This window comes from Brachycentrus maculatus, unplaced genomic scaffold (genome assembly GCF_059751285.1).
Source record: "Brachycentrus maculatus isolate JH-2025_06_01 unplaced genomic scaffold, ASM5975128v1 h1tg000370l, whole genome shotgun sequence".
Classification (NCBI taxonomy): Eukaryota; Metazoa; Arthropoda; class Insecta; order Trichoptera; family Brachycentridae; genus Brachycentrus; species Brachycentrus maculatus.
In genome coordinates, this window is record NW_028281119.1 from 1,091,429 (window position 1) to 1,116,941 (window position 25,513).

The 25,513-nt window shown below is 31.6% G+C and overlaps 2 protein-coding genes across 2 annotated transcripts; both read right to left on the reverse strand.

Moving 5' to 3' along the window:
• Nucleotides 1–964: 964 nt before the first annotated feature.
• Nucleotides 965–3,342, reverse strand: LOC148303366 (large ribosomal subunit protein uL15-like). Its single transcript, XM_088270002.1, has 4 exons — nucleotides 3,047–3,342; nucleotides 2,736–2,833; nucleotides 1,885–2,037; nucleotides 965–1,127 (listed from the first exon to the last, which is right to left on the reverse strand). The coding sequence occupies exons 2-4, from the start codon at nucleotides 2,787–2,789 to the stop codon at nucleotides 999–1,001; spliced, it is 336 nt and encodes a 111-aa protein (XP_088126128.1). The 5' UTR covers nucleotides 2,790–2,833; nucleotides 3,047–3,342; the 3' UTR covers nucleotides 965–998.
• A 1,395-nt stretch (nucleotides 3,343–4,737) lies between these two features.
• ZnT77C (Zinc transporter 77C) lies at nucleotides 4,738–24,203 on the reverse strand. Its single transcript, XM_088270017.1, has 9 exons — nucleotides 23,855–24,203; nucleotides 16,936–17,474; nucleotides 9,497–9,592; nucleotides 8,093–8,354; nucleotides 6,789–6,977; nucleotides 5,734–5,859; nucleotides 5,484–5,662; nucleotides 5,153–5,377; nucleotides 4,738–5,069 (listed from the first exon to the last, which is right to left on the reverse strand). The coding sequence occupies exons 2-9, from the start codon at nucleotides 17,122–17,124 to the stop codon at nucleotides 5,004–5,006; spliced, it is 1,332 nt and encodes a 443-aa protein (XP_088126143.1). The 5' UTR covers nucleotides 17,125–17,474; nucleotides 23,855–24,203; the 3' UTR covers nucleotides 4,738–5,003.
• Between the last annotated feature and the right edge of the window lie 1,310 nt (nucleotides 24,204–25,513).

The following is a 25,513-nucleotide window of genomic DNA, read 5'->3' on the forward strand; positions in this document are numbered from 1 at the left end:
TCCGTACCTCAGTCTGGTATCCATTAGACCGATACCCAAGTCGTAGGCCCTTTTCAGGGCCAGTGGATATTGTTCGGCTCCGCCGACCGGACTGAGCTGCGGTGAGTCTCTGCCCCTTACAACGGCAGAGCCATAGCTGTGCTACAGACGACGGGCCCCCCAGTGGCATAGCGCGAGTAACGTCAGTTACACCAGCCATTATTTGAAGTTTGTTCCTTAGTAAAATAATGCATTATTTATATTTGCTATATCCTTATCTCATAATTGGAAGATATTTGACACACTCTTTCATGTGCAAGCTCTCGGCAGCATCTATAGTTTATAAATAAGGGTCTCTGCTAAATAATAAAAAAACTCAAATCAACCATATATTACGGCTAAAGTATCGGTAATAATAACTCGCAATCAAGATGCCTTTGGTTTATTTAACAGGTCGCTATGACAGTACAAGACAAATGTGTGCAGTCTCCTTCGTGTCAATCTCATAAGGGGTTGGGTCTAATAAAAAAAATTCCCCAATATATCCCTGCCCTGCCCCTAACGAGCACTTTGGGTCATAGTTCAAGTTGTTAGAACTATTGCGCCGAAACATATATATGCTCCTGAGAGCTTACAAATGAAAGAATGTGTCAATTATGTGATAATATTGTATATATTATATATATTCAATTATGTGATAATATTGTATATTTTATATCCATTAATAATAATGAACATATCCAATCATTTGGAGAGCAGGACTGATTCCCAGTTCTTCTCGTAACTAGAGTTCCAAATTGACATCGCAAAAAACTCCAATGTAAGTGCCCTATGCATCATCTGGGTGCGGATAGGGATGTAAGAATGGGTATAACCATTAATATCTGCTTCAAACTATGTAATTAGGCACTTCTCAACACTATTTTGAGTCAACTTTTCCCCAGACCTACTAATGTTAGGAGGATAAATGAATGAAATTCAATAATGGTTTTCTGGTTTTATTATTTCTTATTAAAATCTTATGCAGTTAATACACACGCTCCTCCAACCTTCTTAATCTTCCTCTCGGCTGTTTTTGAGAAAAATTTAGCCTTGACAATAACAGGTTGGTTTGGCAGGACTCCCTTCCCCAAAAGCTTGTAGTAACCCTGTTAAAAAAAATACAGATAAAATAGTTGTAATATCAAACTGTAATGCAAAAAAATAAACAAACAATATAAAATCAGGAAAGAACGAATCAACATTTTTTTTGCATTTGTACGATGCTCTCTGACCGCCCGTTCAATATTCATCATGTTTAATTCAAAATTTCTAAACAAAATTTAACATGGGTGGGAGTTAGCTTTATTTATTATTATTCAATTTGGTTGTCATGTCTTTCCAACTAACGAGCTTTAACTATAATACATTAATTCAATCATTGAAACCACTCATCATGAAGGCTCAAACCTGAATACCAGATTCTAAAGTTTTAAGTAAGTTAAGTACTAAATCTTATAGTTTAATAGACACCATTAAGTACAGAAAAGAAACCAGAAGATATGAGACATTTATACTGCAGTAAGAGCTCATATTTCAAAACATTTTTTTAAACCATTAAACATTTTTCATACAAAACTGTCATTAATTCAGAATTTGCTTAAAATTCAAAATTACATAGCAAGATAAAAACAAAAAAGGATTTAGACAAAAAATTTCAATTTCATTCAGATATTTATTTATTTTTATTTGGAAACATTGCTACATTACATTTCGAAATGAGTGCAGCACAATTTGTTGAATTTGCAAATTAGAAATGCAAAACACCACCTTTAAATTATGGTCCATTCAATTTTAAATCAATTTTCTTTTACTGTATTTCAATTGACTTATTCACTGAGAGGTAAACAAGGGGTAGCTACTTACAGACTTGACAATGTTGATCACTGGTGCCTTGCCAGATGCATTAGCCTTGTACTTGGTCCTGGTCTCTTCGCTGACCAACGACCACAGCTTGTCAAGGTTCAGAGTCGGGCAGAAGAACTTATTCTTCTTTACATGGTAATTTCTCATACCAACCTACAAATAAACAAAATAAATCAATAAAGAATGAGAAAATAATTCTTGAATATTAACTTTTTGGTATTTTATTTATTCAGAAGTGAACAATCGACATTGTAAAAAGCATTTGTACGATGCATTCCGACCGCCCGTTCACAAACTCATCATCAAATAACCCTATTGTTGACAATCTGCTGACTAAATACAAGGTGCTCATTTGTTTTACATTCTTCTTAACTATCTCTTTGATTCTATTTCTCTTCATGAAAGTTAAAAAATATTATTTTAGAATGCAATACATTTCACAAATTACTGAATTACGCTACAATATTTCAGGGTGGGAAAAAACACTCGAATACATTTCATAACATATGACATAACAGTTACGACGCTGTTGAATGGGACAAATTGAGAGCTGACTATAATATAGAATATTTTACAATGTGTGGCGTGTTTTTTTTATAAATGACGCATCTGGCACTTCGCAATGGTGTCCAAATTATCTTATTTTTTTTTTTATGACAGCTCTTCGTGCATGTCATACAAAATCATCGCAACTGGAAGTTTATATTTTACCACTATATATTTATCTAAAATGTCTAGACTTTCGGATGATTTTTTTTCACTCTGCTGCAATACATAGCATTTGAACACAACCGTTTCTATATTCACAATCTTCTGTTTATTACAAAGTATTTGATCGATTGACAAATTACCTTTCCGAAGTAACCGGGATGGTACTTGTCGAAATTAATCCTGTGGTGATGCATGCCACCGGCATTACCGCGACCTCCGGGATGCTTACGGTGCTTGCCTAAAAAGTAAACAATGATTAATTATTTAAAAATCATACATAATAAGCGAAATATTGCTTACTGTTCGAAGTTTTATAATACAAGACAAGCGAGCAGTAAAAGTGAGAGTTTAAATGACAGGTCCGTCCGTTCATTTTATCGAGGTTAGACATTTTCAATAAATATTTTGACATTTCGCGGATAATTAAGATATTTGAGTGATAATTACTTACCAATACGACCATGGCCGTGACTGACGTGACCCCTCAACTTCCTGGTCTTCTTTTTAGCGGTCGACTACGGAAAATAAACATTTGTATAAGTAACCAACAAACACTACCATGCACATGTAAATCAAATATTACAGATATAGTTCTGCACCAAGAGATTGCATTTGTAGCAATGGAATTTTACACTAAAACGGCGGATTCAAATAAAGATGATTAAGTCCATTGATTGAAATAATATCTCCAGATTAGAATAAACGAAATTCGGCACGTCAACTCACCATTTTTACAGGAACACGAAGAACGAATTGGGTTGCCCGATAGTAAAATATTTGTACATTATCTATGGTAACTTTGTTTATGGCTAATAAATTCAATTAAAGTATCTACTTACTTGTAAAATTAATATTACAACCTCCAATTGTTTATTTTATCATATTTTCTCTTTTTATGTAATTACTTTCCCACATTTTTATTATTGCTGTTCTTTTATCTTTATTAAATTTAACTTTACTATTTACATAATGAGAAAACATATCTTTGCGTATTGAAGAATATTGTTTCTTCGGCAAAAGCATATTTTTGTACAGCTTATTCCAATAACTGCACCAGTATGCAATCCGGAATGATCAACCTATTGTTGGTATTCTCCAATTTCTGTTCACTACTCTCCCCCATTTTATTTTACATTTTATTATACAAATAACAGCAATCTCCTTCAACCAAAACACCTTAATTAACATTATCATATGTACCCTATGAAAAATATTTCTCTCCTATATCCTGTTTATTTTTTTTATTTATTGATTGATTCTTTGCCATTTACATAATGTTTATACAAACCTTGAACATACTTTCTTTCTCTTATAAAAACTCATAATTATCTAACAGTTATTGAATATTGTCATTATTATAACCCATACATAAATAATATAATTATATATTTTTTTAATCAATACGCCCAGGTCGTCGATTCCGTAGGGAAGTTAATTTACAAAGTGGAGTACATAACTTTAACACTACTTCTAAATTTTTAATCCTTCTTTTAATTTTGAAAAGGGTTGTCCATCAGTATTGTCTGAACAATTAATATTTATTTTCTACCAAAAAGAATCCAATTTAAAGTTATCTACCCTATGTAGATGTTTTCTCTTCTCAGAAATTCCATCCCAGGTCTGATAAGATTCTCATTGAGTTTTTCTATAATAAGATTTCACAACATTTTACCCTAGAATCAACCTCAACATATAGACAGTAACGTGCACAGAGTTTAGGCAGCAGGGTAAGGTAAGGATAAGACATGGTAGGCTCTGGCACTGGTCGTGTTTCTATATAGAGGACGAGTAAACCAGGGTAGCCACTGCTTAGAGATACACGCCTCTACATATAGATATACATGCACACACAGCACAGATGCATTTTGAAGAAAAGGTATTTGTTTAATTATTTTTTTAAACATAGTAAATATTTTTAAAATGGAGAAAAAACATTCAGGCTTTACCTAAAAAGATCTGTTGCACAGTAAAAAGTTCAATAAGTGGCTCAATATTTATTTTTAAAACATTGTATTATATTTTTAAACTTTAAAAACGATCTCCTGAAAAATCAAGTTTTTTGATATTTGACATTGTTGAAAGGAGTGAGCGACATGTGAAATACAAGTACATTTCAAAATAGTGCACAAACAGTAATAATACAAAATATTTAAAAAGTGAACGCTTTATTTTTATATACCAGTCTTATAAACTATAAATTTAAAAAATATACACATATATATATTTACATACATCACAGCACGAGTATTGACAAGGCAAGACTAACATAATGTATATTTTGATTTGTACAACTTTGTAAATCAGTATAATAATACTGTATTTCTCACTTATATTAGAAAATAAAACTCTTTGAAGTCAGCCATAGGAACATGTCAATTTATGTATTGATAATTTTGACTTATTTAGCATCATGGGGAAACTTCAGAATTACTTATGATTTCAGTATCTCCCTTTGATTGGCATTCAATTGATTCCTGAAATGATATTTTTTTTAAATGTAAATTAATTTTTTTACTTACTATTTATGTAACTTTTAAAAATAATTATTAGTACATACATCTCCATTTGTTGTAACAATACTTATTGATCCCATGTTCAATGTATCAGCTTTTGCACAACAATGTTTTTTAATACATCCCTTACCCTTACACATCATAAGACATTCATTTTCAGCGGAAGAGTTGGCAAGTACGGAGGATTTGAATTCTGGTTGTATGGTTACTTGTGTGATCCCTTGTTCCTTAAGAAAATCTGTAACTTCATCACATTGACGAGTATAATCCTGAAATAAAAATATTATTAACATTAAAATAAGTATTCTTATTAATAGAGCATACCCAACTAAATAAGTAAATAGTAAAATAATGCAGGTATCAAAATACACTCACTAATGGATCGAGAAAAACAATGTGAACCGTTGAAAAGATTTTGGATGATGTCAGTTGCCATACATGGAAATCATGGATATTAATAATACCAGGGAATGCTTTTAATAGTTCTTCCTTTAAAGCTTCAATATTCATTGTATCTGGTATAGTTTGAAGCAATATCAGCCCAGATTCTTTCACTGAAAAAATAAATTATTAGTTTTTGTTTTTGAATAGTTGAATTGCTACAAATTATGGAAAAGTAACTTACTATATGGATATGTCAAACAAAGAAGAACTACCGCTGATAGAATTGCCAATGCAGGATCTACAAACTTAGCGTATTTTATGTCTATGAAATATACAATGATTGAGCACAGTATGACGAACAGGCAACCTGGAAAAAAAAACTCTTTGTTATGATCATAACCATTATTATCATTAATGTGTACTGCCTTCTAAAGGTATGGCCACTGGTTTCTCTGGTTTATATAAAACTGAAATTCATTGGTGCGAAGGCAGTGCTTCACTACATAGAAGTGCATTTGGATAGATAGAGAAGTTTTAGAACCATATATAAAATGGAGATGCAAAGTGAATGGGATGACTGCAAATGCCTACTACTGACTAGGAGATCTAGCAGACACAAGAAATGGTACTGGCAATTCTGCAAATCACCAATGAAGTAGTATGTTCTCTGCTATCAGTTTGTGATAATCTCGGTTTCCATAAAGATGTGTGAAGCTGATACCATGAAATGAGCTTACCACAGAGTATGGTATATATGGTCAACTAGACCCCTAAAACTATTTGGGTTTAAGATATTGAAACACCCTACCGAAACCTCAAATCTTGGCCATTCAACTATTATCTCTTTAGATTGCACAAAGTTGGCAATTTTCTAATAATAATCATATAGGTACTGATAGTTTAGTGGCCATGTCGACATTATTACAATGGCAAATAAAATGTCAGAATTAAGGTCAAACTTCAATTAAATGACCACAGTTGCAACTTTAAGCAATGTAGAGAAAGTAATAAGACAAACCTAACTCGTGTTATATTTCTGGTTGAGGTAGCAGCTAATATGGTCTCAAAGTATCCAGAATGTGCTTTGTGATCATATAATGGTCACTCCAACCAGAAATTCTTCATGAAAAAAAAAATTGTAACGAAAGTGCAGCTATTTTTACACTGGGAAAGTATGCAGTCCTGAGGCATGTATTAAATAAATAAAAATGTTATGTTATAAATAACACAGTTTTATTATCAGAAATATTTATAAGAATGATTGTTGACATCTTTAAAAAAAATACCGGTACTTACTGATAATATCTCTTGTAGCTTCTAATAATCCTTGTCTTTGTTTGAGTAGCGGAAGGGGTAAGGCTGATCTCCTGGAACGTGACAATCTCCTTTGCCCCTGCCTGATGGATGCAGATGTTATGACACTATCTAAAACCACATCTCCACTAGCATTGACATGGAGGAAACTACCTTGGTGAAATGTGTATCCTGAAAAATGAGATAACTCAGACTATAATTCAGCAGGTGAAATCATTTTTTTTTTAATTGGAATCATCTATAACGGTGTTAATCTATTTTGACCTACAGGCGAAGTAGAATAAATTTAAATGTTTTTTCATATACATTTAGAAGGGTGTCTTCTTCTTTTTCTAGATTCTAAGGATCTGTTTGTGCCTCCGCTTGTAGCTCTTGGGATGTTGACTCCCAGCTATCTTTCCACCTTTTTGGAGGTCTGCCTGGGGGTCTGCGTCCTTCAAGGATTCCTTGAAGGGCGATACGTGGAAGTCTGTTATCTGATATTCTGTTTACATGATCATTCCAGTATAGCCTTCGTTGTCGCCCCCACCTCACAATATCCTCCGTTTTATACATGCTCCGGATGTCGGTATTTCTTACTTAGTCTTGCAATGTGTTTCCAGTTATGGATCGGAGAGTCTTCATCTCAGAAGTTCAGTTCAAAGTCGAGATTTCGTTCTAGAAGTATCTACTTTTGCCTCAATCCCCATAAGTGGCTATTGGTCGAACACATGTTTTGTATATTTTCATTTTACTTTCTATTCTCATGTGTTTGTTCCTCCATACCGAGTTTCTGAGGCATCCGGATATAACTGCAGCCTTATTAGTTTCTAAGGATGTGTATTGAAGAAACATTTCTTTAAATTTTTAATACAAAGTGGGTTGTTGTTTCAAACATTGAGAAAATATAAGAAATTTATTCTTGGACCTGGTTCGACTTCCAATCAGTTATTTATTTTACAGGAAAATCAGTTTTATAGTTCATGACATTAATCTATAAGAGATATGTCTATATTATTAACCACCTACCTTGGGGTAGTGGTTAACGCGTTTGGTTACAGTTCTGGAGGTCCCAGGCTCTATTCCCAGGGGGTTATAAATATAAGTGATTTGTAACTTAATATTTATATAATATTACCCTGGACTGGTACCTGAAACCCACGACCTTCCCTTCATGTATTTAATGATCAAGTTAAAACTGCTTTTATATGATGCAGTACTCTGTATATATAGGGCAATGGTATCATTGGGTTAGGATAGGGGTTAAAAAAAACTTTCTTGATGTTATAACAATTTAATAGGCTTACCACCAATAAGAAGGTAGCAGAATCCATTGAGCAGCAATCCTAGGGCCCCCATGATGAGAACTACAAGCGGGTTGTGCATGGCATCCATGTGTCCAATGTGGACCAGAGTTTGGAGTGCTTCTAATACCACAGAGAAGCAGAGCGAAGCAAAGAACACACAAACCACAAGCATCATCAGAACTTCTATTCGAGTCCAACCAAATGTATTACGAAGCCTCTTCTCTACGCCATTATTTGACAGTGGTTTTTCTTCTTTGGTGCCCTGTAGAAATGTTATTCAAAATATTATTAAGATTGGCAGAAGGCAGAGGTTCTCATTTAACATTTTCTGCCCCCTATCCACACCTGAATGGTGCAAATGCATTGAATCATCACAGTTTAAACTCGATCATGATTATATGAAGGCATTATGATTAAGGAGATGGTATACGAGGGATCTCATATATTTAAGGGATTAAGATGACAACGAGCTCAGGGTAAAGGACATTATTGATGGAAAAGAAAATGGAGGAGGAATAGTACATGTTTGAAGGAGAATAGCTGCAATGGATATGGCACATGGGATTGCATACTTTTATAAATACAAGCTTGTTTAATTTGGATACAGTAATGTGTTCCTATGATGATAACTGGAGTTTGTATTTAATGTTGAGATTATCTATTTCAAGAAAATTAATATATCTCTTAATTTTTATATTATTGAGAGTTGAAAGATAAGTAAAGCAATTGTGTGCTTTGTTGTTGATAAGTGAGTTGCCTGATTTATCTTGATATATATACAATTGAAGAAATTTTAATGTAAACAATATGGGAAAAATAAAAGTCACCATAAATTTAAACATATCGCTCACTCCTTTCAAGAACGTCATAAATCAAAAATCGTCAATTTTCAGTTGTGCATGTTTTCAGAATGCCCAGAAAATGTACTGTATCCCAGCAAAAGAGACATTTTTAACTTAATATTTACCCGCTACAGGGCAGAAAGTGTTGTTTTTGCATTTTGTAGAAAGGGTATTGTTTAATTATTTTTTTAAACATACTAAATATTTTTCAAATGGAGAAAAAACCTTCAGGTTTTACCTCAAAAGTTCTGTTGCACAGTAAAAAGTTCAGTAAGTGGCTTGATATTTATTTTTAATACATTGTATTATATTTTTAAACTTTAAAAACGTTCTCCTGAAAAATCATGTTTTTTGATTTATGACGTTCTTGAAAGGAGTGAGCGATATATTGAAATATAAACATAGATTATTGTAATCTTGTAGTTTTAGGGATTAGAAAACCAAAGATCAAAAATATTATACTTTTTGAAGAAAAAAGTTGCAATAAAAGTTTTACATACAGTATTGCTTACACCCTTTGTCTGTCCAACATCTTCACTCTTCTTTGCATTATGTTCCTTACCTCATTTTCATTGTCTGTCTTCCCTTCACTACTTCCCTCACTATCCACACATTGGTGTTTTGTACTTTGGCTCTGTGTAGGCATTTTTGATTCAAACTGTAAATAAGATATAAAAAAATTAGCCATTTCATGATCTTACAATTTCGAAATGAATAAAAAATACATAAAATTATAAAATTAGAAACGTTCATTAAATTCAAGTTTTTTTACAGACATTTCTTGGTAGAGTTGCAATGTAAATGAATATAAAACATCAACTAAATAGCTTTTTCTTTTAGTTTTTTTTTTGGTTTGATATAAATCTGAATTGGATATTATTTACAATATTTTTATTTATTGTATTTGAACACTGGATAAACCCTGAAGGCAATATATCAAGATATATTAGCTGCTCAACAAAGGCAATCTGAAAATAATACAGAAGTCTGGATGTTCAACCATGGTCAAAATGGTGAACATGATACAATATATATATTTTTTTTTGACATCTCATCAAAGATGAAGAAGAATATGGAAGTCTGGGCATTTACGGGGCTTACGACCAAAATAAATGCAAAGTAAATAAGTAAATGCAAAGTAAATAAGTAAATAAGTAAATGCAAAGTAAATAAGTAAATGCCCAGACTTCCATATTCTTCTTCATCTTTGATGAGATGTCAAAAAAAAAAAAATGAAAATAACTCCTGTAATTGGAGATAATCCAGATTTTGTGAACAAGTATTTGGACACACTCAAAATGTTGTAAATGATACAATATATAAAATATATCAGCCAGCCAAGGCCAGGGCATTAGCCCTGTAATGTCCTAACCTCCATATTCCCTTTGTACGAAAAGATGTCTATATTTCGGTAATGTAATGGCAAAGGGGATATTTGTCAAATTTTTCATTTTCTATGTTAATTCCACACAATTTCTAAAAAAGTGTATTTCATAATCTGGCAAAAGGATATAGCTGTAGTTGCAATGCTTTTTTAGTTTTATTATGATATGTACATATAAAAATACATAAACAAAGGAGTTATTTAATTTCACAAGTTTGTTTTACCCCATTGCCTTTACACTACCGATATCTGAAAAAGATGACTGTATTCGAGACAGAGAAAAAAAGAAAATCAAATTAATCCAATTTATAGGTATGCCTTTAATCTTCTCAATGTGAGTTGAACAACTTACTTATAACTTAAGAACCTGATGATAACTGATAACAGATTCATAATGATTTCTTTATGTGAGGTATATCTATGTATGACAAGGATGCTAAGCAAGGGTTACATAGGATGGATACATAAGTGTATGAATGAGTATAGAAACATACAAGGAGTGGACTCTATTTTAGAATGAGAACCCGTACGGATATGCTAATGGTCTGTTAAGGGGATATTCGCAAACACACGAATTCATTCCAACGGATACCACCGGAGAGGTCACATGTCTGTTCACACTCGATTTTTTTAAAGAATATATATTGGATATTTTTTGTTTTTTAGAATATACATAGAATTTTTTTTTTTAAACTCCTTGCCTTTTGACAACTCTTTTCTTTTCAAAATATTATAATTATTTCTGAGAAAAACTTATTTTTTCAATGCAAAAACGGTGTTTTAAGAAAAAAATCAATTACGTAAAATGTTACCTGGATTTAGAGAAAATTAAGTTGCGACTTAACGAATACTGGGCCTTAATCAAAACACGGTGTCAAAGCTGTGTTCTAAATCAGGCATGTCAAACTCGAGGCCCGCGGGTCGCATGCGGATATATTTTTCATTTATTTTAATTATTTATTGAAATAATTTTTATGTACGGGAACATATGACATTCTTTTACAAAATCATAAAGTAAAATCTACTGTACCTCATGTGACTATCTTTGATAATAAATTATTCACTTAAAGCAAGATAACAATGAAAATAAGATTTTTGAGTTTTTTGATGCGGCCCGCCAGGATACACAAAATACCTTATGCGGCCCTTGGTGCCTTTTGAGTTCTAAATAATACCGTAATCTTTTCCTGTCCCCTGTGCATTACAACTTATCTTAATATGAACTGATAAAAAAAGATTTCATGATATATAAGCTAGTTCATATTTTATCTTTAAGTAGAATGTATTGAGTTAATAATAATAGGTACTTACATACAATATATCATACATAGCAATCTGTAGATGGGAAGTTTACATTAAAAATCCGCTAAGTCTTATAGTAGGTACCTATATTTAATTACTCATGCTAACTACTATAATACCTATATCACGTCTGCACAAAGAAGTACCGGGGCATTTCATAATCATAAAAAATGAACGGGGTAAAACATTAAGACCACAAGGGTAGCTTTTGATTGTCATTGTAGGTGTTCTGAAACTTGATAATAAAGTAAAGGGAATTTTCATAAAGAATTCATTTTGTCACTAAGAAATTAAGAGGTTCTGAATGTTCCTGATTGTCTTAAATGTTCCTGATTGTCTTGTACAGATTAGCGCTATTTTTTCCCCCACGCCGATGAGAATTTTGTGGTAAAAATCCTAAAAAAAAACATCCTGTTATTTGGAAAAAATTTTCTTCCTTACCCCCCCCCCCCCTTCCACATCGATTTTTTTCGCGTTCTAAGAAATTCAGAAAGGCGAGAAAATGGGTGAAATTCTCCCCCCTTATTTATTTATTCCAAACCGTGAAGGCAAGTCGTAGACCCGTTAGGTTCATATGGCGTAAATACTTTATACTACATATATAAAAATACAGTTAATAAAATGTCTTTGGGAATGATATCTAATCTGTTATTTTTCATAGTAAACTTTTCGTTTATATAAAATAAATAAAAACCTGATTTACAAAATAACTTTCAGATCACTTGGCGATCTTCTTCAAAAATAAACCTTACATTTATTTTTAATGTATAATTGGAACATATCAATCTTCAGGATTCGTGCTTCATACATACTTTTTTAGCACTGATGTCATCGGACCATGTAGGGGAGGTTATAGACAGAAACTAACGCCCCCAAATTAGCTAAGAACATTAATCAAACTTAAATACGAATATCATGTCCGACGATGCAATTTTACTAGCAATAAAAAATAGCCTAATTCCCATTAACATAATAATTTTTCGCCTCATTTTTATACGGGTCCCACCTTCACTCTGTATAGAAAGTGATGCTACATCCTTTATTTTAATAGTGATTATGAATATGATGTATGATATAAATAAAATATTTTTAGTTGGTGTTTGAACTCGATTTAAAATATTAATTGATCATATGTATATTTATCATAATAATTTGAATAAAAAAGGGAGATTTGGCATTTCTATTTTGGAAACCATTGCATTAAAATAATAGTATGTAGATAAAAAGTTTTCGACAAAGATAATTTAGGTTTTGTTTTTTTTTCGGGATTACTCTATCGCGAGGTTAGGTGCGGCCGCTCCTGTCGCATACGCCTAGAGAAGGTTATGCTTAGGGAAAAATCTGTTTTTTGGGTCAGAATAATCCAAAAAGCACACATTCTCCCTCCCCCCACCTCCTTCCCAAAAACCAAGAAAAAATTGCATCCTGAAAACCGGTAAAGGTTAACTTTTTTCAATTACTTGAAACATCAAAATAAGAAAGAAAAAAAACCTATCTACTAACTAGATTTATAATAAATTTTAAACAAACTTTTAAAAAAAAAAATATTTATTTTTATAATTGTGCAACATTTTAAAATTATGAAATAGTTAAAATACGAATGATGCAATGTAATTTTATTACAAATATAATATGATACCCAAAATAAGGTGTAATTTTATAAAAACGCGCTTTTACCAAAAACTTTCATACATATTACACCCACTGATTCTTGTGCAAATAGTCGAAAACCAGTTTACCGAATTTAGCTGAAATCCGTGTTACGATATTTAGGCCATGGTTTGTATTTTATATAGAAGACACAACTTTATCCATTGTTAGAGATGGTATTTAAAAATAATATATTACCTATTAGTATTCCACCCACACAAATCAAAATTAGATAGTATTTACGAAGGATACAACACAATATAACATTTGGAAGGCTTAAATTAAGATCTAATTGGATGCTTCTATTCTTAACGAATTGCGTGCTTTGTTCGATGAAATTGGGTAATTTGATATTGAACTCATCCATAATAAAAAAAATCTTATTGTACTCACAACCTGATTTGGAATGATCAATCTTTATAAGAATAGGTATCAGATGAACCTAGATTGAGATTTGTCGGGCGCAATAAAGAAATTATGACAAAAAATAGGGTTCGTTAATTAGTTAACTGTAGGTACCTTATACAGAAAAAAAACTAAAAAATCTACCCGTATTTTAAGGTTACAAATACAAACATTGCAGAAGAGATAAAAACAAAAAAACATCATATTAGATAACTACATACATATATTATATAGATACTCGTACATAAGTGTGGTTTACAATAATACTATATATATTGATAACTCATTACCGTGTGCAAAACAATACAATAATCATTTTTATAATGTCAATAGTAAATAATATTAACCGACAAGATTGTAAAGATAGTTGTTATCGTGATTCTTGAGTGAAATAAATATATCATTGTAACCAATTATTTTATCGATAACTTGATAGCGATAACACATGAACACATGGACCTACGAGTACATTCAATTACGATAATAACACTTGTTTTTATCCTCGCTCTATAATGTTCGTTTCATCGTATTTTTGAAAAAGCATAAGTTTATTTATTTATTTTATATCAAACAAATAATTACAAATTACAATTTAAAATAATGTGCCCTCCCTGGGTTTTCTCTTGCCGAAGGCACTGATGATTATCGATAAAAGCTTTTTTTTAATGTTACAATAAGTATTAGTACAGATGATGTTATATATAATACGTACATTGTTATATAAGTTTTTTTATGTTACAATAAGTATTAATACAGATGATATTATATACGTATGTTGCTGTTCTGGATGAACATGACGCAAATCGTAATTTAACTTCACGGCAAATTAATGAATTTCATAAAATAAATTAATTAAGAAAAAAAAAATCTATGGCAGATACGGCAATGACTTGAGAGTCAGAGGTACGAATGTCTGTATCATTGCCATACTTACATTATTCATATATCCATTATCATTCATTATCCTACTCGGAGAGGCTAATAGGTACCTAAGTATATTTACAATTGATAAGTTTTCATTTGATTCCATGAAATTTCCGATTTGTTTTGGTAGACCAACTTATATATACATATATATATATATATATATAGATATATATATATATATATATATATATATATATATATATATATATATATATATATATATATATATATATATATATATATATATATATATATATATATATATATATATATATATATATATATATATATATATATATATATATATATATATATATATATATATATATATGTATAAAGTTCGTGAGACAGCGTAAATTTTATGACATTACACTACATTTGGAAATACCAATCTAAATTTCATTGTTATATTTTATGATATTGCGTAACCCCTACGAGAATCTACCATAATAATAGGCTTATCGAACAACATGAACAACAAAGGTTTAGCGAGTGAAAAAGCTCCATACACTGCAAATGTTTTCACATATGCACATGGCCATCTATCCAGATTATCTATGATTATTCTTTCTTATCTTTCTCTGTTAGTAAATTATGAAGTCGTTTTTTCCGGCATTATTCGCTGTAACATCAAACCATCACTTAAGAAAACAATACTAACTAACTACAGAACATGGGCTTCGCCGCCACCGGAATTCATAGAGCCAGACGCTTTGTCATTCATTTGCCTCCAAATCAAATCAGGGACCATTTTAAAGAGTACCTACTTTAATTTTAAAAAATACATATTATTTTAACGGCGCAAAGAATTAGCTAAAAATTTAAATAGAAGTAACAGAATAAGTGTTAATTTTATATTGAATTGCCTTTCAGACTACCTAATTTATATTTTTATACATCGCCCCAAAGATTATCAGATATTCCTATACTTATATAACAAAAATATATTATTATACATACGTTCTTATATTCTTTTGAACCTAAAATCTGATGGTGTCTACGTAATCGGAAGGCATGTATGGATGTAAAGGAGGCGAGGAGTGTATATCAGGACAGAAGAGTGTGGCTTTCCATCCTCTCTGCCTTACCCCTGCAGCATAAAGGCGTGATGGTAGTAGTAGTAGTAGTATACGTTCTTATATTAAAATATATATATATATTTGAGAGTTACGGTCCGGGCTTAGTAATTTCTTCCGTAGAAATGTCATTCAAAGCAATAAAAACTGCGATTTGTTACGTTCTATTGACATAAATTTATTAGTGGGTGTCTAATGAGATGACAATATTTGCCTCTACCTGTGCGAGGGCATTGACTATACTATTGACAGTAATCAATGTCGACTCATCGTGCTAAAAATATGTTAATGCCGTATTGCATTTTCCATAAAACCTTTTTGTACCTTTGTGTCCCTTTAAACAGCTGAAATTAATAATGTGGGTACGTACATTTTAAATGAAATCAATGTATGTATGAATGAAGACATTTTCCAAGTAAACAATATGATTGGACTCGTAATACGTATTTTTTTCCTCTGGGATATTTAAAATGAAGACATGCAGGCATTTAAACGTTGATTTGAATTAAAAATATTTTATTATCTATTTTCGTGTCATAAAACTTTACTTTTCTTTTTCGGATATTTTGTCAAAACAACATAAATTGGGTACTCACCTACTGGGGTTCCTAATATAAGAAGAAACCATGTTGATTGTTTATGAACTTGTGCATTGTCATAGTTTTCTCCATTTTTGGTGGGATATAATTGATTCAAAGTCTAAAGAAGTGAAAAAAAATCTAATGAATTTTTTTAGAATCACGTCAGGAGTCGATCGCGAGAAAACTTTAGATTGATAAGTATTATATATAACTAACAAAACCATCACGCCGCTACCTTCAGGGGTAAGCAGAGAGAGGAGTAGAACGCCACATCAGTCTGTCTTTGCACACAATCTTCGCCTCTTCCACATTCATACATTCCCTCATGCATACACGCCGATTATTCCGACTCCTGACCTGACAAAGTTTGTAAAATATCTACTAGATTATGCCAAGCCTTTTCGGTCTTCCTCTGTTTCTATTACCAACCAAATTCGCCTCGTAAATTTGTTTAACTATCTTTTCTTCACTCATTCGATTCACATGCCCAAACAATCTCAAAAAAATATATCCTAGCGCAAAAAAGGTTGGGCACCCTTGCTCTAAGTCTAAGTTACAAGTCTTACAAATCTTACAAGTCGAACATACCCTATAAACTATAGACGCTCGTTGAAATGAGGTCTGAAATGATCATCTAGTCCGTGGGTCCGAAGAAATAAAAAAAAACTCGTCTCACCTTGACAGTCATGATGCAGCCGAGTAGGGCAATGATGTTGCACAGCATGTGGCACGAGTCGAGCAGGAGAGTGAGGGCGTGCGTCACGTGGCAGATGATCAGCTGCGCGCAGAAGTGCACCACGGACAGGCACAGCACGGCGTGCAGCGGCGCGGGCTGCAGCCGCTGGAGCCATTCCTTCATACCCATGGCTAACAAATTAAGCCTTCACAAAACCTTTAGTTTTTCTTCTGTTTTGATCGGTTCCTATTCGTGATTTAAGTTCCACCAATTTATTTTTTTTTAAGTCAACCTATTTAGCAAAAAAACTTTTCGAACACGATTTCAGAATGTCTGATTTCTTACTGTCGTTTTTGCTACGTGTGATTTTTTTTGGCACCGTTCCTATTTTTTGTATATTAATTACATTTACGATAAACTTCAAATCGTTTGGCACAGACTCCTTTATTATTTTGATTTGACTTAATTATGACTTATTTTAAGTAATAAATGGGGTTCACGTTTTTGGAGATCATATTCATTTGATCACGTTTCTGAATCTGGAAATAAAACACATTTGATTAGGATCGGTCGAAAATTTTGCAAATAAATACTACCATGTTTTTATCGTTATTATTCAAAGTTAACTACAATAAATCAATATTGAAAAAGAAAAAAAATGCCACGTATTTTTTTTTAAAAAAGAACATCTGTACCCGAAAGGCATACGGACAAATGGACGAGTATGTACGTCTAAAACATTGAATGTTTGAAAGAGCCAAATGCAAATTAATGTAGCTACATCCTCCTGCGGAGTTATGGTTCTTGCATCTTTATATAATGTATGCACTTTATTAAATGGTTTTTGTCGTCATTTTATGGATTTAACGTATGTATAACGATAATGTTGATAATTTACGGTAAAAACCCCATGTATGTACATAAATTGTGTAATAATTAACGCGAGTATAATATTTTTAATTTGTGATTTTGTACGACAATTGAGCTTTTCTTAAATAACATTACAATACATATTGACCCACATATTATACCTACATGTAAGTATAATATGGATATTATATGATGTAAATAAGGTTTGTCTTTATTATGGTAATGCGATTGTATGTATGTCAGATTTTGTGGAAAACTAGTTTAAATGCGTAAATATTGACTAATCTATTGGTTTTGTCTGATTCACTTCATTGTAGGATACATATTTGCAAGAGCGAAATTCTGAAATGATTCTACGAAATTATGTGATATTTAGAAAATGGCAGCTACAGTGGGAATTAGGAAATCCTTTGAAACATAAATTTGTTTGAAATAAAAGTATGGAGACATTTTTAGAGATTTGGTATACAATAATATACTAGTATTTTCAACAAATTAATCATTTTAATTTCAAATTTGTAGATATCATAGTATAGTATCAACAGTAACCAGTAGGATTTAAAAACTCGTTGCTAAACTTGTAGTCCAATTTAAACCTGAGCTATGCTATTTCGGCTGATTGTATTATTACGCTTCCATGTTTAATGGATTTTTACTATTGCTTTTTCAAACTTGATTTTCTCGTGAAGAAATAACGGCATCTCAAGTTCCGTGGTCTTAATAATTAGATATGGTTTTTGATATTGTAATTCAATGAGTTATTTAATAACATCAAATTGAAATTTGTCAAATTCGACGTGACAATGCTCGACCTATTGACTGATTACAAGGAACAAAATAAAATAACTGTAGGCAATATTTGCAAAAAAAAATTAGGAATTAGACAGAAATACTGCGCCCAATACCTATTAAAATACATACGGAATATACCTACCATAGAACCCGATGTGAGGTAAAAAACATACTTAATTTAAAGAACACCACAAAACGACGTTCAATTCAATAAATATTTTTGCTTCGATTCTACTTTACGAGTTCCTTGCATAGGATTAGATTAAATTTTTCAAAAGTTCTAAAAATAAACATGAAATTATGGAAAAATAAGATTTGTATTCATTTCTAAGTTTTCCCGAAATCTCCCCACAAAATTTATCTCAAAGTAATAATACAGTTTAAATATATTTATTTTAAAAGTACTTATATTACTTAATATCATTCATTATTTATTCAATAATCATGCAAAATATGTTATGTCATACAAAAAATAATGAAACGGAAAACTTTCTCTAGTTTCTAGATAGTTTTGTTGAAAGAAAATGTTGATAATGTCATTATCTACGAGTATGTACCTACAAATTATTCCACAAAACAATTGTACTTTCAAAGAAAGGTCCAGTTTACACAGAACATATGGTTGATACTAGTATACATGTTTACAGTGGCGTGCACAGATAATTAATTAGGGTAGGCAGTAGAGGTAGGTAGTAAGGAAAGCTAGGTACTACTTAGTAAGGTACGGTAGGCATTGGTTGATATGTCACGCGGGAAGTTAGGGTACTTAGGGGAATTGCACGCCCCTGCATGTTTATGGGGTTTATAATAACTACAGTATTCTTAGATGTTTACCAATATCTAAAAATAGGTACCTACTTACCTATTTAAAACTTCTAAAAAATATATATATGAACATACGATTTAACTTTGTATGGTTTGTATGGTTAAGTCGTAAAATGAGAAAAATTTATTCATATTTGCCCTATTTTATGCTAATTTTATCGTGTATTACTAGTCTTGAATGTATGATGAAAATTTGAAAATAAATTCTCCAACAATACATTGTATTATAATCTTCAGTCAGGCGACCAACCTTATTTTACCCGAGCGTATTTATTTTAGCAGAATCTTGATCTAAAAATCAAATACTAGTATGAAATACAATTTTTAATTCGGGTTTGCCGTAACTATCGGCTAGACGTAATGGAACGGTATCGATGCCATAACAAGACGGGCTTTTTGAACTTTGTCTAATAAGTAAAGATTACAATCCTATAGTAAAATTATAAAATATCGTGGTTTCAACAAAATTCCGTAATGCGATACCGCATGGGCGAATATGTAGGAAACCTTTCTATACAACATGTGAAAGAAAGTGGAGAAAATGAAAATCGCATGATCTCCAGATTGAATTACATACATACCTATGTGCATATATTATGCACATATGAACATTATAAGTAGATAGATAAAAATCAAAATTTAAAAGTCTGCTTATGATGCTAGATTCGTTCACTTCAAAATATATAAGTATCTCTAATGTTGATAATCTTCCTACACCTCGCCGCCGTAGCCGTATTTGAATAAAAATATCATTTGAAGTCTTGTTATCTTGATCGTAATAGGTTGATGTATTTATACCCGACTGATTTAATATAAAAAAAACGATATGTTAGCAATTCAAGGTCGTCATTAAATTACAACATGTCTTAATCTTAGAAGGATAGAAATCGACTCTTGTAAGGTTTGGATATTGCAGGGCTTTTATAAACTTTATTGGACCAAAAATAGTATTTCTTTTCTTTTCTTTTCTAATGGCGACAAATCAGATTGATAACATTTTAACTAAATCGTTGATTATGAGTAGTCCTGCTCTTCGGGAAGTATTCAATTAATATAGAGTATCTTTTTATTTATTTATTTTGACCTCCGTAGGAAACGAACACGGGACATCCAGCATAAAAACTACTGCTATGTGACAAAAGAACTCAGATTATATTATGTGGGTACAAAACATTTATTTTCATATGTAATTCCAATAAGCTCGTGTTTGAATAAATTGAATAGTAAAAAGTACATATAAATCAACTTTTTTCTAGATTTGCCAAGGAAATTCTTCAGAGACGGGATTCGATGGAAAATCAAAATCAAGTGATATCGCATTTTCTTAATAAGTAATGGATTTTAATTTACAAAATTTACTATTTATTTTTTATCAGCCGATATCATCGACATTTTTTACTTTTATCAAATTTGTCTTTTTATTTGGATGGATACCAATCTTTTTTATTCAATTGTATGTTATTTGGGTCATTGACATCTAAAATCCGATAAATTACACTGAAACCGTCTTGTCCTTGAAGTTATTTTTATTTCGTGCCGACCTAATTTTGTAAGTCTTTATTTATCTTTATCCAGATTTTTTTGTTATTATTTTAGCAGAATAAAATGTAGGCGTGCAAATATGAGTCATTCACCCATAATCCCGGGAAAATGTCATCGATGATTATGCCCCGGTTTGCTCAACGCGCTCGATAAGTCCGCGATCGGTGACAAAAAGTGCAATATTCGAACTACATACTTAGTGGGTTGAATGTGTGTAAGTAGGTACCGGTATGTAGTATGTGTGATACATTATGCGACCACATTATAAAGAATCTCGGACCCTCGTGTATACTTAATATTCATTCGTTCCCAAATCGCACGTTTTCTTTTCTAAAATATGCATAGAAGTTTGCATATTCCGAACGTCGATTTCCGTTTATTCAAAACAAAAATAAACATTCCGCCCACTCCTTTCAAGAACTTCATAAATCAAAAATCGTAAATTTTCAGTTGTGCGTGTTTTCGGAATGCCCAGAAAGTGTACTATATCCCAGCAAAAGAGGCATATTTTTAACTTAATATATACCCGCTACAGGGTAGAAAGTGTTTTTTTTGCATTTTGAAGAAAAGGTATTGTTTTATTATTTTTTTTAAATACTAAATATTTTTCAAATGGAGAAAAAACCTTCATGTTAAACCTAAAAGATCTTGATATTTATTTTTAATACATTGTATTATATTTTTTACTTTAAAAACGTTCTCCTGAAAAATCAGGTTTTTTTTATTTATGACGTTCTTGAAAGGAGTGAGCGATTTGTGTTCTTATTATACACAAATATTTTAATTCATAACTCTTTTCAGGCAAGTCCAACCAGCTCGTGTTTGAAAATAGGAATTAGGTTGTGGTAGAATGGGGTCCGAACCTATGACTTTAAGAATTTACAACAATAACGACAGGACCACAAATCGACTCTAATATTATAGACATATTCGTATATAACGTTGAAGATTTTTTTACATGAAAACAACTAAGTTTTCATGTAAAAAAAATCTGTATCTCTTGTCCATACAAACCTATAATTTACAAATATTTTTACGCGAATGTAATGACTCCATTATCTTAAGTTGGAATAATTTAATTTGAAAGTAAGGTTACTAAGGCCTAGTTCACACAGTGTGTATCTTTTTTGTTATAGGAAGGTGCCTGATTAGCTTGTTAAATTGAAGTTAACAAACCTAACTAACTGTAGTAGTCGAGTGAAAATTGACGAAAACGTTCGATTGGCGAATGATAACGGACTTGATGTAATGTAATACGAGTAAAGGACATATACAATGGCAAATTACTTTATTGAATGATTGCTGTGGATTTCAGAAGCGGACGGAACAATAATGTTCAGGTCTTCTCAGTTTGTAAACTGAATAAAAAGCTAAAATAAATTGATCATTATTTTCTTTACAAACCTGAGATGTTTTTAAAGTTCGGGCCCTTAAATATAATATAAAATAAATATGATAAGTGCCAATCAATAAAATAAATATATCTTCCCGTATTTAAAAAGATACCGATATACAATATATGTATATATGTATGGTAGGCACGTATTTTTCATTATCTTCGAGGGTGAAATTCCCGATGGCTTGTATGTTACACAAGAGTGTACGAGTGTATCTACTGATCATTTTCTACATGTATTCCTTCTCCATTTTCTTTCCTATATAGCAGTAAAGAGTTGACACCGTGTCGATCCCATTTGGTTGCCTTCCGCACAATTTGGTTAAAAAAAGCTTTGCATTTTAGACGGATTAGCTGAGGCTAAGTGTACCTACAGTGATTTTATCAGCTCGCAACCAGCATACTAAATTTGACGAGCATGCCTTTGCTGTTGTAGGCCCAATGGCATAGAATTCTTTTCTACCCGCAATTAGAAACAGTGAGAGTGATATGATCATTATAAAAAAAGCTATTGTTTTCAAAATCACTCCAATATGCATTTTATTCAATGCTCCTTCGAGTTAGTATTTTACGAAAAAGCGTTTTATAAATATTTGAAAAATATTATTTTATACCATTCCATGTATAAATGTGCTTTACATTGTTCAATGTATGGTGATCTGTATTCATATCTGTATTCATATTTAAAACTTTAAATATTCCAAAAAGTTAGTATTTTTTTTAAATTACCAACCGTTTAAGATTATTGTCATTACAGTAAGGAAAATTATGCGTAATATGGCCTAAATTGTTATCTACCTGTAGTTATTTTGTTTTTTAAGGACCTAATTAATAACAAAATAAAAAGCAGGCCAATCGCTTATCTGAACTGTATCTCTTCGACAATCTGACCTCAAATTAATGATTACTTACTTTTATATTACAAAATCTAAACATGTGCCACTATCTAAAATCATATTTTTGTGGAGCAATCCACCAAAAATTGCCCGAGATGTATGATTTTTTCATATGATATTTATTGTGAGCAATTTCACTAAAAAAACACACTTTTATCCAGCAGGTGTTTACTATGTTTTTCAAGTAAAGGACCGAGTGTTAACAATATTATTTCACAAATTTACTTTAAATTCATTATTTCTTTATTAAAAATATTGTGTTTCTTTAGGAAAAAATATATAAGAAGGAGTCCTGACATACACTCCTACCTTCCTTCACATCCATACATCTAAAAGTGTTAAACCTATTTCAATTTATAATTGTAGAAAAAATATTTTATTTTATTTTAAAAATACGCATGTATTTACACGTATTTCAACGTCTTCAAAACCTTCACAAAAATAATATTAAACTATTAATATTAATCAATGAGCGAAAGTATAAACATATTCACTGAAATGGTAGTAGTATAAAAAATATTTATAAAAAAAAAACATAGTATTTGGTTAACTCAGCTTTTGTTTCCTTAAATTAAATTAAATTTAACAAAATACTTACGACGCGTTTGTACTAGATTCAATCTTCTAAAAACTCTATTTTTGTTTACTAACAAAATGTTTTTCACTAAACCATAATAATAATTGGTGCACAACGGGCTGGATTTATTCCGAAATCAGCGTAAGTTCGTGAAAGTACACTAGGAAATGAGACAATTGAACGATTATTTTTTGTATCGCGTTTCACTGAAAACGCGGGAAATAATGTTGAACACAGCGGCGAGCGAAGAAAGTAAGCAAGCGGGAAAGCAAAGATATCGTACATCCATTCCGAATAACTCCCGCCGATACACTGCCGACAACAGCTATCAGCTGCCACCACTGGGTACTGCAACAATCAGTAGCAATGTGATCAGTGATCAGTAAATATGGTAGTTACAATCACCAAATGCCACAATGACGAGTCGCGGACACCACAAAAGCACAATGAATGTTCCGACCCCTCCGACCTCCGCAGTCGAGTCGTTATCTGCGGAACAAAAAGAGAACACCGATGATTATGATTACCTGCCGCTCGCATAGAAAGGTTCAGAGAATTTGTATGCGTCTAAACATCGCAACAGCGCAACGCCTCCCAAAGTGTTTTAAAATGTTGGGTGAGCTACAATCCACGATGAGCTGATTTCGACGACTCAAACTAATAATACCCTTTAAAAAATAAAATCAATTCGCGAAAATACGTATGTAATTGTTAGTACCTACTACCAAATAATAAAGGTTTATTTTAAATATCCCCATGAACGTATCTTTTACAAAAATCACAACTAATTATAGAATAAAATAACAACTCTGCAGTTTTTTCCACGTTAATTTTAATTGACCAGCAACCGGGTTACGTCGTAACCGACATCATCAGACTGGTGTCGGTAACAGCAATCTGATGGTACCGTAACTGACATCATCAGAGTGATGTCGGTTACGACGAAACCCGGTTGCTAGTCAAATAAAATTCATGTGGAAAAAACTACACAGTTGTTATTTTACTCTATAAAATGCAGTTCCACCAAGAAATGGCAGTACAAAACTTTAAAACACAACTAATTAGGCACTGTTTTTTTATAAACCAAAAAGCTATCGTGTATTTCGTTAATTTGCAATCGTTTCCATGAGAACATAATGAATTTACAGCGTATGAAGAACACGGTTAGTGGAAAATTAGATAGTTATTTTATGTTATGTTTCGAAAAAAATTACAGAGCCTGTTAATTTTTTAAATTCATGACATTTTTGGACGTAATGTAAAGTTACAGCGGACGTTGACAACGAATTACGAATCAGGTATTTTTTAAGTTAAAAAAAATCGTCACAATAAACAAAATGATTTAAAAATTTACGTAGCATGTAGCTTTATTTTTTAGTCTTGCCTTTAACACTTTGAGAACCCGAGTAAAAGCATAGAGAGAATGAAGATAGTTTTGCTATTTAAAAAAATGACAGTGAGCAGTGATTGTAATATTAACATGACAATCTAATATTAAAAATATTAGATTGTCATAAACTTAAAATTTTTATGCTCGTGAAATTTTAAATATTATAGATTAACGTTCTCTGTTAATGCATCCCTACATACTGCATAGTACACTACTTGAAATAATCAGAAAATATTTATTTATTAAAATAATACAACGTAACTAAATAAATTGAAACTTCTTTTTTAAAA

Bases quoted from the DNA above. Each gene is read 5' to 3' on its own strand.
- ZnT77C (XM_088270017.1), bottom strand. From the start codon at position 17,124: ATGGGTATGAAGGAATGGCTCCAGCGGCTGCAGCCCGCGCCGCTGCAC. The intron at 5,860-6,788 runs GTAAGTACCGGT...TTTTTTTTCCAG, and splicing joins AGCTACAAGAGATATTATCA to GTTGCCTGTTCGTCATACTG. The intron at 5,070-5,152 runs GTATGTACTAAT...ATATCATTTCAG, and splicing joins TTGTTACAACAAATGGAGAT to GAATCAATTGAATGCCAATC.
- LOC148303366 (XM_088270002.1), bottom strand. From the start codon at position 2,789: ATGCATCACCACAGGATTAATTTCGACAAGTACCATCCCGGTTACTTC. The intron at 2,038-2,735 runs GTAATTTGTCAA...GTTTATTTGTAG, and splicing joins ATCCCGGTTACTTCGGAAAG to GTTGGTATGAGAAATTACCA. The intron at 1,128-1,884 runs GTAAGTAGCTAC...TTTTTTTAACAG, and splicing joins TGATCAACATTGTCAAGTCT to GGTTACTACAAGCTTTTGGG.